Raw genomic sequence first — 14232 nt, forward strand, 5'->3', positions numbered from 1 at the left:
AGTGAAATGGAAAACCCTACCCACCAGGGCTCAAGTTGAACTTTGATGGTTCTACCAAGGGGGTTTAGGCTACTATGGGGGGTATTATAAGAGACCACCAAGGCAACCTTGTTCTGGCCTATGCCTGCAACTATGGAGGAAATAATAATAATTACGGTGAAGCTATGGATCTATTTTGGGGTATCAAATTAGCCACCCTCTAGAACATTCAAAATTTAATTATGGAGGGAGATTCCTAGTTAATAATTGAAGCCTTAAAAGGAAGTAGAAATGTTGGGTGGAATATCTCCTATCTTATTAAAGATAGCTAGAACTTTATATCGAAACTCCAGGATAAATCCATTCAACACATTTATTGGGAAGGCGATGGCGTGGTGTGTTTGTTGGCTGTGATTGGAAACACAACCCTTGACAAGTGTACTTGGGGGAGTATGAATGAGCTTCTTCCTCATATTCAAGAATTAATTATTAAACAAGCCAAATGATGAGGAAATCCTATTTAATAGGATTATTTTTAGCCTTTTGGTATGTAATTATTACTGTAAAAGGTTCACCAAGAGGTGACTGTATTAGTATTAGCTGGGAGGGCATTATGATTGGCTAGTGAAAGGGTAAAAATGATGACAAAACTTGCCAGAGTTGGTGTGACGATTTTTGCGAGATTTGGTGGGATCGTGTCAGAAGCAAAAGGATGGAATTTTTCAAAATTGAAAACACCCATATCAGAAAGAACGCAAGTGGAGTTTTAAATGAAGTGGAGAGTACCGAGGATAATAATGAGACTTCGTAGATCAAGATTTTGAAGCATTGTTATTTCATTGAACCTTTACATTTGAGTATTTGTCATTTCTTTTGCTGAAACTAGAAGGCACTAGGTGTTCTCTCTAGTTTTTTTAGTCTCTATCTAGGTAGAGCTAAGGTTATGTTAGATACTTCCAAAGATTTCATTGACGACTTGGGCAAGAGTGGAGAGATGGGCAGAAACCCTGCCCATTTTGAACCGATCCCTATAGAGAATTACAAGGAGGTGGCATGGACGTATTTGGGAGGAGGATGTCATTTATGCAATATATTAAAGGTTATGACGAGGTAGTTTCTATTCAATTCATAAATTCATGGAATAATAGGAGGGTGGTCATGAATGGGATCTCATTTAAGATCAACGAAGAGGTCATTGCTAAAGTTGGCAGGCTATCTCTTGAAGGTAAAAAATGGAGGAAACAAACCTATGTCTCTTATCAAGTAAGCCTAAGCCAATTTTTTTAACTTGGTGAGAGCCATGTGCATAATCGTGGTGGGTTTGTCAGAATGGAGCTTTCGAATCCCTAGAAGGAGGTATGTTATGCTGTTGTGAGGTATCTTACTCTTGAGGGTAGGTTTTAGATCTATTACTACCATTTCCCCATTTTAAATCATTCATGTAACTGAGACCTCATATCATTCCCGTTCTTTCTTCTACATACTATGGAGGAAAGTATTTTTAGGGTTAGGAAGAAAATTTAAAAAGGGAAGCCCTACTCTATCCTACACCAACCCTTTATGTATAAATTATATGATTTCCATAAGAACCTCTACCCTATATAACCTATAAATGTGCAAGTGGTCCTTCCTAACCCATCCCTATCAACCTCTACCCCTCAAAAATCTACTGAGGTTATGTCCACTCTTGAAAAAAAAAAACCCAAAGTCCCCCATCATCAAACAAAACAAAACAAAGAAAAATATCTAGATTTTGGACTCAGACATTGAAATTGAAGGTGGTAGGAGAAGGTCCATGAGAAACAAGAAGAAGAGGGTTCATGTGGATTCTGGGCCTAAGATGGAAAGTTCCCCTAGCTCAAAATCCACTGATAGTCAAAAATGCAAACCACCTCAGAAAAAATAAAAGAGTAAGAGCCCCCAGAGGAAACTTGTGAGAGATGAGAAGGAAACTGTTAATGAGGGAAAGGGTGAGGACAATAACCACTTAAGCCCTCTCCATTCCCATGTGTCTAATACCCAAAAGAATAGTCCCCTTGATAAGCTTGGGGGTGAGAGGGGGGAGACTCTCACCTCCCCCCAACATGCCACTAAAAAGGTGATCATATCCCCGAGAAGGACACCCCTCAGTCCCCATCTATTGTTATTTAGAATGTTGATATGGGGTCATTAACAAGAACATGTTGAAGTTGGAAGAATGGGAGGAGATCCTGGAGCAGAGGTTCGATGAGATCACTAGGTTTGTTGTGAGAATGATGCACTTGGTGACCTCCACCCTGCACTTACTTCATGCAGAGAAGGAAGGGTTGACATCTGCGGTAGGGGTGGACAATACAAGCTTGCTTTACAAGTTCTTATCTGATGATTGGCTTCATCTACTACTGGACAAGCCATAGGGAAAGGTGACGAACAAGGGAAATTAATACCCCCTTTTATCTATGTTTATGTTTTCATTTTTTTTTTTCTGTTACAACACTCAACCCATAAGGGTTTCGCTAATCGTGCTTTTATGGACTCTAGTTATTATGAATTTTATATATCTTAAGTTGTATACTATTTTTAATTTATTGTATCATAGTTGGGATACGTTAATATGGGGTATTTTGAAGTTGAAAAGGAGGGTTGGTTAATTATGGACTTGATTGTTAGTTATTTTTCAGCATCTTGTACTTAGGGTTAGCCCCAATTTTGGATGCTTTCAATTTCAAAAATTACCTATATGCCCAACTATGTGAAATTGATTAGATTATCCAAGTAATTCCTATCATGTCTATCATTTTCCCCAAACAAAGAGATTTGTTGGCTCTTGCAGTTATTGCATAAAAAATAGAGTTACCCAATAGATATGTTACTTTGCAACAAATTCTTGTCATGGCAAATGTACACAATAACTCAATAAACAAGAAAAGGAAAGGTATCTCAAATTTCTCTACTAGTGAAAACTATAGAGAAAACCACCCTGCACCATCTTGCTTCTCAAATTTATAGGAAGCATCAAGTCCATTCTCCTTCATTATGACATTGAAGGATGCCTCTAAGAAAAAGCCTTATTGTCTCCTTTCCATTTTTCATGGTTGTACTGAGGCAAGAGTGATTTTCCTTTTAAAGATTCAACACTGTTTACTTTGTTCATAGGAAACCTGATGATTTGAAGTGACAAACTATCGGGTTCAAAAAATTTTGATTTATAGCATAACCCCAAGTGTCCTTTCATGTTTTGTAATTGCCTGCTTGATGGTTTAATATTTTGAGAACTGTTGTGTAGTGCTTCTCGTGTTTGCAATCTATACCTTTTTATATTTTGATCCAAGAGATACTTATTACTCATGTTATTTTTACATTTGAGATGACCTGATGGTTAGATGTTATACTTTGATTTCCATTATCATAGACATTAGATTTTATGTTATTTAGTTGATCATATCTGCATGATGATGCCTTTTTGAGATGATAGTATGTTTTATGATGATATTTGGTTATCTGGTATTTGGACATATCTTCTAATTATGTTTATATGTTGGATTTAATGCTATGGTTATTTACTTACTTCTTGCCTTGTGATGATTTAGACAAAAGTAAGTGATGTAAATAGATTATTTCAGTATAATTAAACAAATAGTTAAATTAGCTCATTTAATGCATTTATTGCTTTGATTATGTTATTTTACGCAATTACACTTGATTGCGTATTTTAGTGTGCAGGATTTATCTCCATAGCAATAACACATGGAGTTAGTGACGCAATTGTTCATACCTAGCTAATGGCATCCCTGTGTGGTTGACGTGTCTTATTTAATTGTTTAAATTAAACCTTTTGGTGATTTAATAAATCCAAACTCATTTGCATTATGAGATTAGACTTGTGAGTGTATCTGTGCATTTAGAGGTTCACATTTGTTGCAAAATTTTTTTAAAGGATTTTGTAATTTTGGTTTAAGGGACTTTTAGGCTTTATTTGATTTAATTTAATTCCCGACAACTTTGTCATAGATGAATTCCAATTACTTGGAAAAGCCTATTTTCATTTGGGTTGATGTAGGGTTTAACTAGCTTACCTGATTATTTATCCTAGTTTATGATTCACTCAAAAAGTGAATAAATATCCAAAAAGGAATTTTATTCCTCATTTCTCACTTTTGGAAAATAGATTTTGAGAGCAAATTTCCAAATCTTCTTCTGGAGGATTGTGTTTATGTCCATTGTAGGAGCTACGGGTGTGGGATCTTCATGAGATTGGTCTAGTTGGATCCAGATTGGGGAGACCTTGGATTGCCATGACTTTCAGCAACTTCCATAGGATTTTTTTTATTGTGCTGATCTTTGTTTTTGCCTTTTTGGCCGTCAAGTAGGGCTCTCCTATTTTTATGTTTTGGCTTCATTTCTGCTTCCGTTTTTTATAGTTGCATGTTAGGAGGTTGAGAACTAGTGTTCCCCTTTGTTTCTAATTGCTGGTTCATTCTAGTTGGTCAGGTATGAATGTTTTCCTAATTTTTGGGATGAGAGTTTGGGGTTTCACACCATTATGCTCATCATTTTTGCATACGATGTTTGAACCTAATTTTTATTGGATGTTTGTGGCTCATTCATTCTCGGAGTGAATGTATTTCATTTTTTTAAATTTTTGTCAATGTTGGCTTTTGGGAGGTTTTCACCTCGATTTTCGTACTGCTTAGTTTTCTCGAGTTTTCTTGGCATCATGTTGATCGTGGACTCAAATTATCCGTAGAATGCTAGTCCGACCATTGTTGCACTTTTATGTTGCATTGGGATGTGTGTTGCATCTGCACTCTTGAGCTTGTAGTCGTTTGAGTGTTATTTTGCTTGTGTTCTCATGCAACCCTTGTTTTATGATCTTCGTGATGTTGGTGCGCCCACACACAAGCACATGTGTGTGCATTTATCGGGTGTTTGCAAGGCCCAAACTCTCAGTTGTATTCAGGTGGAGTTATGTTTATTGGGGTTGGGTTGAGAATATGCATTGCCTACGGGCACTCATCGTGTGATGAGCACGGGTATGTAGGCTAGACCGTGGAGTGGCTTCTCTTGCAACCTTGGTGACTATTTCCCAGGTTGGCATGAAGAAGTTCTAAACAAGTGATAAGTAATTTATTAATGGGTAATAAAACTTAATCCAAATAAGTAAATGCCTATACAGTGTCTTTGAAGACATGTTGTGATGGTTTCCTGAGGGATTCATTCCATGTGGCTGTGATGGTTTCTTGAGGGATTCGTTCCGCACTTGATTCTAGCTTGGGCTACTTGAAGCCAAGTGACTCACCCTCCATTGTGTCCCTATATAGTGATCCATAGAGTGTCTAACCAAGACTTGATCCACTTGTATTGTCTCATGATCTTAGTTTCAATCATCTTTACTATTTGGCTTGAGTGTTAGTCATGGATGTTTTCTTTTTGCGTGTTTGTGATTGGATTATTATCTCCATCAGCACGATGGGAGTGGACTTATGAGTTTCACGTGGTTGGGAGGCATAGCTACCTATACCGTTGTTGGGGACCGGTGTACAAAAATAGTCTGTTATTCCAATGTGACTGGTGCCTGATGTTTCACTTGGTTTATTTGGGTTTCTGGAGTATGTTTCCTTGTGATTTATGCTTTTATTGGAATGCTTGGATATCATGTTTAGATAATGTTAGTTTACTTGACACATTCCTTTATTATGATGTTAGCATATGGCTAGATGATGTAATTCACTTAGTTGGAATATCTATTATTTTATTGCTTAGCATGTTAGATCTTCTTGTTCTTATGATGTTGTTACATTGTAGTAGTAACACCCTCATAAGACAACTCTGATGATCTAGTTGGCAGTTTCAGATGTTATGCACAGGGGATGACTAGGGCCTTCATGGTCTCATGATGTTATTATGGTTGGGATGAACCACACATGAGTTTAGTTGTTTTTGTACATTGCAATGGTGCTTTTTGCATGTCTTCCATTTATTGCTATGGTTAGATGGTCAATTGCATTCTGTCATGCTATTCTTGTGTTCGAGTGTCCAAGCCTTGACTTGTGGATCTAGTACTCCTCGGTGTGGAGGTTCTTACTCTCTATTTTATCCGTCTAATTATTTGTTAGAATGTTTCCTTACATTCATGGGTGATAGTGCTCCAGCATTGGGCAATACTGGAAAGTATTGCACACCCAAAGGAGAATTATCGTACAATACTAGAAAGTATTGCATGCCCAAAGGAATTCCATTGTACAATACTGGAAAGTATTACACACCCATTGGAGAACTGTCGTACGATACTGGAAGAGTATCACATGACCATAGTAACTCTATTGCCTAGACCCTAAAAGTATTGCACAACAACATGAGAAATGTTATACGATATTGGTGAAGTATCAGCTAGGCTGTTTGGAAATGTTGCCTGGGTTTGTGAGAAAACTTGCTTAGGCAACCAATGCACACTTTTCGACTTGACTGAAAGGTTTCGAGAGGTGATTGGGATACCCTCTACGAAGTTCTTGAACCCTAGTGTTTGACCTTTCAAATTCGGGAAGTTTCGGGTTCGAATGTGTTTGTGACCTTCGTAGCTTTGTCATTTTTGGTCAGTAGTGGTGCTTGGAGATTCATTGATGTTTAGATGTTTGTTTAGTCTTCCATTGCAGTCTTTGTGATCCTTATATGTTGATTGTCGTGTGCATCCATACTTGTTTAAAATATATATATATATATATATATATCTTGGCTTTTATTTATCCTTGTTCCAAGGATCTTCGGGCAGGGCATTACATGTTGAGTAAACCCTTCCCACATGTTTCTATCCAATATTGGACATAGAACTCCCCTTCATCCCAAAGGAGGTATGAAAAATATTTTGATGACCAATTGATAGAATCTCTTCACATAACTGTAAACTTGCATATATAATAAGAAGAGAAAATTAGAGTAACACTGCTTAAAGGCTCTCATTTGTAGGGAAATAATTCTTATTGAAGTTAGCTCAAATAAACCAAGTCTCTATCATAATCTACTTTTGATATCAATCATAGAGATCCCAATAAAGCACTTTGTATTAAAAGCCATTAAATCTCAATCAAATTGTTTGAAAAGAGAGGAATGCAAAGGTTAGTACAACAAAAAAAAAACCATCCATGTAATAATTACTTACTAAAATTTAATTCAAAACAATTGCAAGATCCTTCAGAGGACTAACTTGAACCCAAAATCATACCACATAGTAAACACAAAAATTATTACAATCTAAAACACAGGTAGATATTACCAAGTGACAAGTTGTCTCTAACAAAATATCTTGGGTTAATTCAAAGGACCTTGAAATACAATCTTGCAGATCTTGAATGTTAGTGCTTGTAACAGTTGTTCCATTTTAGCTGTAATCAGTATATTGAATGAACAATTGATATTTAACACTTACAAAATAGAAAGTTGCCAAAATACTAAAAATTAAACATCTAATTTGAGCTTCATTCATACAAATATGTCAAATACCATTCAGTGTGTGTGTGTGTCTTCTCAAATTAGCGATTATTTGAAATACTCTAACCCTATATTTATAGAGAGAAGTTCAACATATGACAATATTTATGCATAGTTTTTAAGCAAATTTAAAATAATTGAAAAATAGATGATTTTTTATTTTATTTATTATTTTATAGATTTGCGAGTCTTATATTATTTATTTTAAATTTGGTATTTTTATTTAATAAAATAGACAATTTATATTGATTACTTTAATTATTAATTTTTATTTTCTTTTGAAAAATTTATAGAAATTTGTTTTATTTCATACAAATCTATTTTATTTAGTATTCTAAAGATTTAGATATCTTATTATTGTTTATTTTAATTTTGATATTTTTCTTTAATAAAAAAGATATATTTTTGAAATTATTTATTTATTAACAAATAGAGAAAAAAATTATATATTGAAAAAATATTTATTTAACTTTTAAATATAAAACATCTTAAATTTAAATTTGTATTAATTAATTAAATAGACGATAAATGTTTTATTATGAAAATAAAATATTGTAATACTATTTATTTAATTGTTCATATTAAAAGTATATAAAGTTTTTCAAATATTATTATCATTTATTGTTTTAAAATGTGAATATATTATATGTCATTTACATTTTTTCTATTTTACTCATTCAAGGATATTATTTTATTTGGAATAGATTTTTTTTGCAATTATAATATTTTATTACTTTATTTGATTACTACATGTATTTTTAACTCAAAAAGCATAAACTTTCAAGTTTTGTAATTAATTAAATAGACAATTTTTATTTTTTATGAGAATAAAAATATTGAAAAATAATTTTTTAAATGTGAAGATATTATCATGGTATTTAGGTTTTTTCTATTTTATTCATTCAAGGATATTATTTTATTTAGAATGAATTTTTTTTTTGCAATTATAATATTTTAGTAATGTATTTGATTAATACATGTATTTTTTACCTAAAAAGCAAAAGTTTTAAATTTTGTAGTTAATTAAATACACAATATTTATATTTTATGATAATAAAATATTGAAAAAATATTTATTTAATTTTTTATTAAAAAAGTAATACTTTAGTATACTAAGCTTGTTGAAATTAATTAAATAGATGATAGTTATTTTTTTATAAGAATAAAAATTTAAAGAAATTATTTAATTCTTAATATATAAAAAATCTTAAATTTACTATTTAAAAATTTGAAAATATTATAAAAAAATTATTTTCTTTAAATATTATCATTGCATTTATATATTTTTATATTTTATACACTCAATAATATTAGTTTTAATTGATAAAATAAAAAGAATCTATAATAATTATTTTAATTAATTTTAAAAATATATTGTTGTTACTTTTATTGCTAAAAGAACAATTAAATTAAAGAAGAAATAAACTTGTTATACTATAATTTATCAAAAAATAAAACTTTTTATCTAAAAAACCTAATTTTTAAGTTTTATACAATTAATTTTATCCATTCTGTTATTATTTATTTTAATTTTTAAAGTAATTAGTAATAATTATTTTACTCACTAAAAAATAGATAAGAAGAGTTTTTTCAAATAAAATAAAGTATATATAATGTTGGACATTGTTTTCTTAATGTAAATAATTTTTTCCAACTGTTACAAAATGGTTTTATGGGTTTCTAAAGGTTATTTTGTGGCTTTTAAAGTAGTTTGACAGTGTGAGACAAATTTTCCGAGCAAAAAGTACAAGGACAATCTCACATTAAAAGCCTACCGGCTAATTAATTAAATATGAATTAATATAATCCATAGAATTGCCAATATTAATATTAATGGTTATATATATATATATATATATATATATATATATATATATATATATATATATATATATATATATATATATATATATATACGCACAGACACATGTACACATATTGTTGTTGATATATGCTTGAATTGAGAACTACAAATATCAATGAGTATTGCTAGGACCAAAGTTATATACAAATGGGAGAAGACATGTCTATGTAGGGGCATGTCCCTACGTGGACATAATCCTCACAATGACATGTCTCTACAAAGGCATTTTCTTATCAATCCCAACCACAAGTTAACACATGTTAGTTTGCATGTTAATAACATCAATACTAATGTTGATTCATTTGGTAATATAGACCATGTTTGACACTAATTATTGAGACAATATTAATGTAATATTAAGATAATGTACCAGTATCATAATGTGCTATCTTTGATAGCACAATATGGTATTGATACCAGCATTGATTATATCAATATGCACCATTGATGAATGTATACATCAATAGCACCAATGTAATTTGTATTTACAACATAATTAACATTAATGGTATTAAAAACATAATTTATATTAATGATATTAATGACATGATTAATATCATGAATATGATTAATAATAGTTCTATCAATCTCAATTACAATTGTGTGTGTGTGTGTGTGTGTGTGTACACACACACACACACACACGTGTGTATATGCATATGTATATACATACATATATATAGATATACACATATACATATACATATACATACATACATACATATATGTATGTATGCATGTGTGTGTGTGTGTGTGTGTGTGTAAATATATATACACACAGACACATATACACACACATACACATGATTGTAATCATACTATTTATTAATCATGTATTACGATAATCAATAATCATAGTAGAATACATAAGAAGGATAGAAATCAAATATTCAAGGTCGACAAACCACTTATGCATTTGATATCATCAATAGGAATAATCCGATCAAAGCTAGAATTCATTAACAAAGTATTGGATATTAATATCTTTAGTTTTAATTGAATGAACTGTTAAATATATATTTATGAACACCCTCCTAGGTTTAGGTGAGCTCAAAGTAAAAGAGATTTTATACAAATTGAACAACTAACCTTTCATCAATCATATTTTACTAATGAGCTAGTCTATCCAACTTTCAGAAAGATATAACTTTGGCCTTGAAGTAGATTGATACCTTTAGAAGTGAAGAAGTGATTTTGAGACTAAAAACGTAACATGTAATCATGGATCTATCCAAATAGAATATTATAACACAATTAACCTAGAGAATATTGTATCTACAATGAATGGGTTGAGTCTTATATGAAGAACACTAGTAACCAAGGAAAATTTGCCAAGATTGTTAGATCTTCTAATAATAAGACCTATCATTTGTAATTTTGACACATTCAACTTTTCCAAACAATCCTTAATAATGATGTTCGAAGTAGATCCATTGTCAATGAAGATGTACTTTATATTAGAATTGTGACTCCTCAACACACATGTAAAGGTGAAGCTTCATTAATAGTTAACAAATATGGGAGTTCTATGTCATCAAACAAAAGGAAGATGTTCCTTATAACTAACAAATTCTATTCAAGAAGTCACTAGTTTGAGTAATTCAAATTTCTCTTCTATTATTTGTAAACATTTTGGTATGATATCCTTATATAAAGGTGAACACACAAAACCTAAAAGAACTAACTTAGCTTGTGTATCCTAAACTTTTTGAATGATACAATATATCATTGCTGGCTTAGATGTGATCTTAGGTTCATGAGGAAGATTACTTCTACTCAATGACAAGATTGGTTGCTAAATTTTAGCCATCATTTCATATGTATGCCAAATTTTGGCATAGTAACTTTGAAACATTATTGAGATAAAAATAGGTAGGCAAAGGTGGCTTTATATGAAAGGTAGTATGAGAAAATGCATAACCCATATAGACGGCAAGGAAAATTGTAAATTCAAAGATAGATTATTAGGCCCACATTATTTTTAAGCACACAAATACAAGAAAATTAGTGATAAATGAATATTAGAATAAAATAGATGAATCAACCAATTACCATGAAATAGAGTTTAGACTTACTAATCAATTAGATATTATCATCTAAGTATTCATAATTCACAACTGAATATGACTTAGAGTGTAAAGTCGTATCAATTGCACAATCAAATTAACATGTAATGCCTACTAAACAGGAGTCATAATATCACCATATAATAAACAAGAAGATAAGTAAGCATCAATAACATCCACACAATAAGCTAGGAAACTGACATTGCAGTCCATGATATTATCATATAATGTACCACAAAGTAAATTATCATAATGAATAGAAAAACTATGAGATGAAAATGGCATATCATGACAAAGTTGAACACGATCATGCATAAAACATTGGAGCTCACATAAATCACAAGTATTAGATTCCTTGCCATATGCACCATAAAAGAAAAATGCAAGAAGATAAGAGGAATTAGATTAGGGCTACCATGACACATAAGTAGAATAACATCACAAAGTTGCACACCAACATTATAATTAGCTAAAGAAGGTACTACCTCATCACATCAAGTGTCATCCCTAGATGTATTAAATGACTGCCACAAAATTAAAAGGAATCTCTGATAAAATCTAATGTCACTTGTGCATAAGAGAGGGTGGATTTATAGAAATAAAATAAAGTCAAACAAATACAAGTTCATACTTAACCGATAGATACCAATAATAAAATGATAGACACAAATCTAAACTTTAATTAAAAAAAATAGAAAAAAATATTGAAAACCATAAAAAATGATAAATTTAAGATTGAAAACATATTTTGTCTTGCAGGTCTAAACCCTCCAACATAAAAAAATTCCTATTTTATACAAGTTATTGAATTAAAATACACCTTATATACATATTGTAGAAAATTAGAAGTACCCTAACATAGAGTCGAATTGATTTTTAATTAGAAGTACCTTAGCACAGAGCTAGAACAATAAAAGATTTTGAAACAAAAAAAATTGTAATTAAGAGAAGAAATTAAACAAACTAAATAAAAGAGAGTCAGCTCTCAATCTGATGAAGAAGGTTTATCACAAGCATCCAAGTCCAATTTATTCAACTCATTACAGAATAATCTAAACCTATGAGCTGATTACTTCAAAGCAATAAGCTTACCAGTTAACTGCCTGGTTGAAGGTCACCCCCATGGAATGGAAAAAAAATAACACCAATGTGAAGAATGAGGTCTGCTAAGATTGCCTGACCAGAGAAAAAGGAGAAAGAACTCACCAGGCCTCAAAGGAAACAGAGACATTATTGTTTTCTTGCACATACACAAACTTAAACAACCAAAATCTGACAATTTGAAATACAGATGGCTCTCCCCACATTCAAATGTAGCTGCTGGAAAACAACCATTGAGCTACTCTGTTAGCCACCTGCCATGACACACGTGATGTTCTGAATCAGAGTTATGTTTCTTGTTCCAAATTACAGACATGTTCATCAGAGCCAATAAATTTGACCTGGAACCACGAATTAGAAACCCTAGAAAACAATCACACAAACTTGCAAAAGGGGCTGAAAAAGAACTGAAATGAAAACTTACATGGTCTGGAGAGGAAGGATCGTGGTGGGCATACAAGCATTCTTCATCCTCTTGTTCCTCCTTGAAAGAGAAGATATTGTAAGGGCAGGTGCAGTGATTGGGCGTAGCACAATTGCAGAAAGGGAGGACCAGATCTGAGTCCCTCAGATGGTATTCAGGGGTCGGATAAATGGGTTTCCACGGTTGAGGGGCAGAACCCTTTTCCTCTTCCTCTTCCGTTTTGCCCAATTTGCCCTCGTTTGGGGGATTCCTCTTGTCAATGTCGAAGTCGGGCAATTCAACACCATATGCAGAGATTATAGAGGCTTTGTCGTCCTCCTCCCCATCGGCAACAGAAGACGCGGCCTCAGATGGAGCGTAGCAGGATTTCTCGGAGGGGACGATGGGTTTCCCGTAGAGTTCTTCCAGATCCAGACCTCCTCCATAAGGAGTCGGATCATACTCTGGAAATTCTGTATCGCCACCCATTTCTCTTCACTAAAGTCCAAGCTTACCCATTCATCTAGTGGGCTCTGTGGAATCTGCAATTATTTGCCTTTGACAAATTTGTAAAAAGGGGAAGGGGGGGATTTCTTAGCCACTCACCATTTGCTTTCAAGTCAGCAAATCCCCATTTGCCCTTTAAGCTTTTAAAATGGTACTTTTAACCCCCTTTTCTAACAATAATTAGGCACCATCCATCACTATTGGTGAAATTGTAAATTTGAAGGAACACTTTGAGCTATTAAATGTTGCAATGGCCAAATTGGCATCCGATGCTCTTTTTTCATTTAGCTTTGTTTATATTGTGATGAAGTTTTTAGATATAAGATGCATGTAATGGTGTAATGGTATAACTTTTTGAATTGTTATTTTTATTTATTTTGTCTTATTTTAATACTATGCTTTTGCTTCATTTTATTAGGTACATATATTAATTTATTTGTTTCAATTTTATGTTTATCTATATGGGCAAATTCTTAATAACATATTTCTAAAGTGACTCATTCTATCTATTGATCCCACATTAGTTCTATGATCATAAAGTCATCCTCCAAATGAGAGCTTGATCCACCCTAAATCTTATCAAAAATTTCTCACTAAGGTGCAACCTAGTATAAATTTCTTAGTATGCACTTAAAGACATTATTGCATTCAATCTAGTTATGAAAGAAAAATCTCCCATTCCACATATCTTCATCCATGAGGTTTGTTTCATGAATTCCATGCATTTGCATACACTAACCCCCCAAAAAATTATGTTTTCCATGATCCACTCTATACAGATATCTCTAGTTGGATTTGCAATCCTAATGTAATCCTTGCAACTGATAGTTTGACCTATCTTATTTTAA

The 14232-nt window shown here is 32.3% G+C and overlaps 1 protein-coding gene across 1 annotated transcript; it reads right to left on the reverse strand.

Moving 5' to 3' along the window:
* Positions 1-12376: 12376 nt before the first annotated feature.
* On the reverse strand, positions 12377-13514 carry LOC149548217 (uncharacterized). Its single transcript, XM_089792261.1, has 2 exons — positions 12899-13514; positions 12377-12728 (listed from the first exon to the last, which is right to left on the reverse strand). Exons 1-2 carry the CDS (start codon positions 13364-13366, stop codon positions 12681-12683), a joined length of 516 nt encoding a protein of 171 aa, XP_089648387.1. The 5' UTR covers positions 13367-13514; the 3' UTR covers positions 12377-12680.
* Positions 13515-14232: the final 718 nt, after the last annotated feature.

This window comes from Cupressus sempervirens, chromosome 7, assembly GCF_028749045.1.
Source record: "Cupressus sempervirens isolate cs-2001-9-10 chromosome 7, ASM2874904v1, whole genome shotgun sequence".
Taxonomy (NCBI): Eukaryota; Viridiplantae; Streptophyta; class Pinopsida; order Cupressales; family Cupressaceae; genus Cupressus; species Cupressus sempervirens.

What these genes read in the sequence shown, in the direction of transcription:
- LOC149548217 (XM_089792261.1), bottom strand. Translation starts at nt 13,366, where the DNA reads ATGGGTGGCGATACAGAATTTCCAGAGTATGATCCGACTCCTTATGGA. An exon ending in ATCCTTCCTCTCCAGACCAT is followed by an intron (nt 12,729 to 12,898) that starts GTAAGTTTTCAT and finishes GTGTCATGGCAG; the next exon opens with GTGGCTAACAGAGTAGCTCA.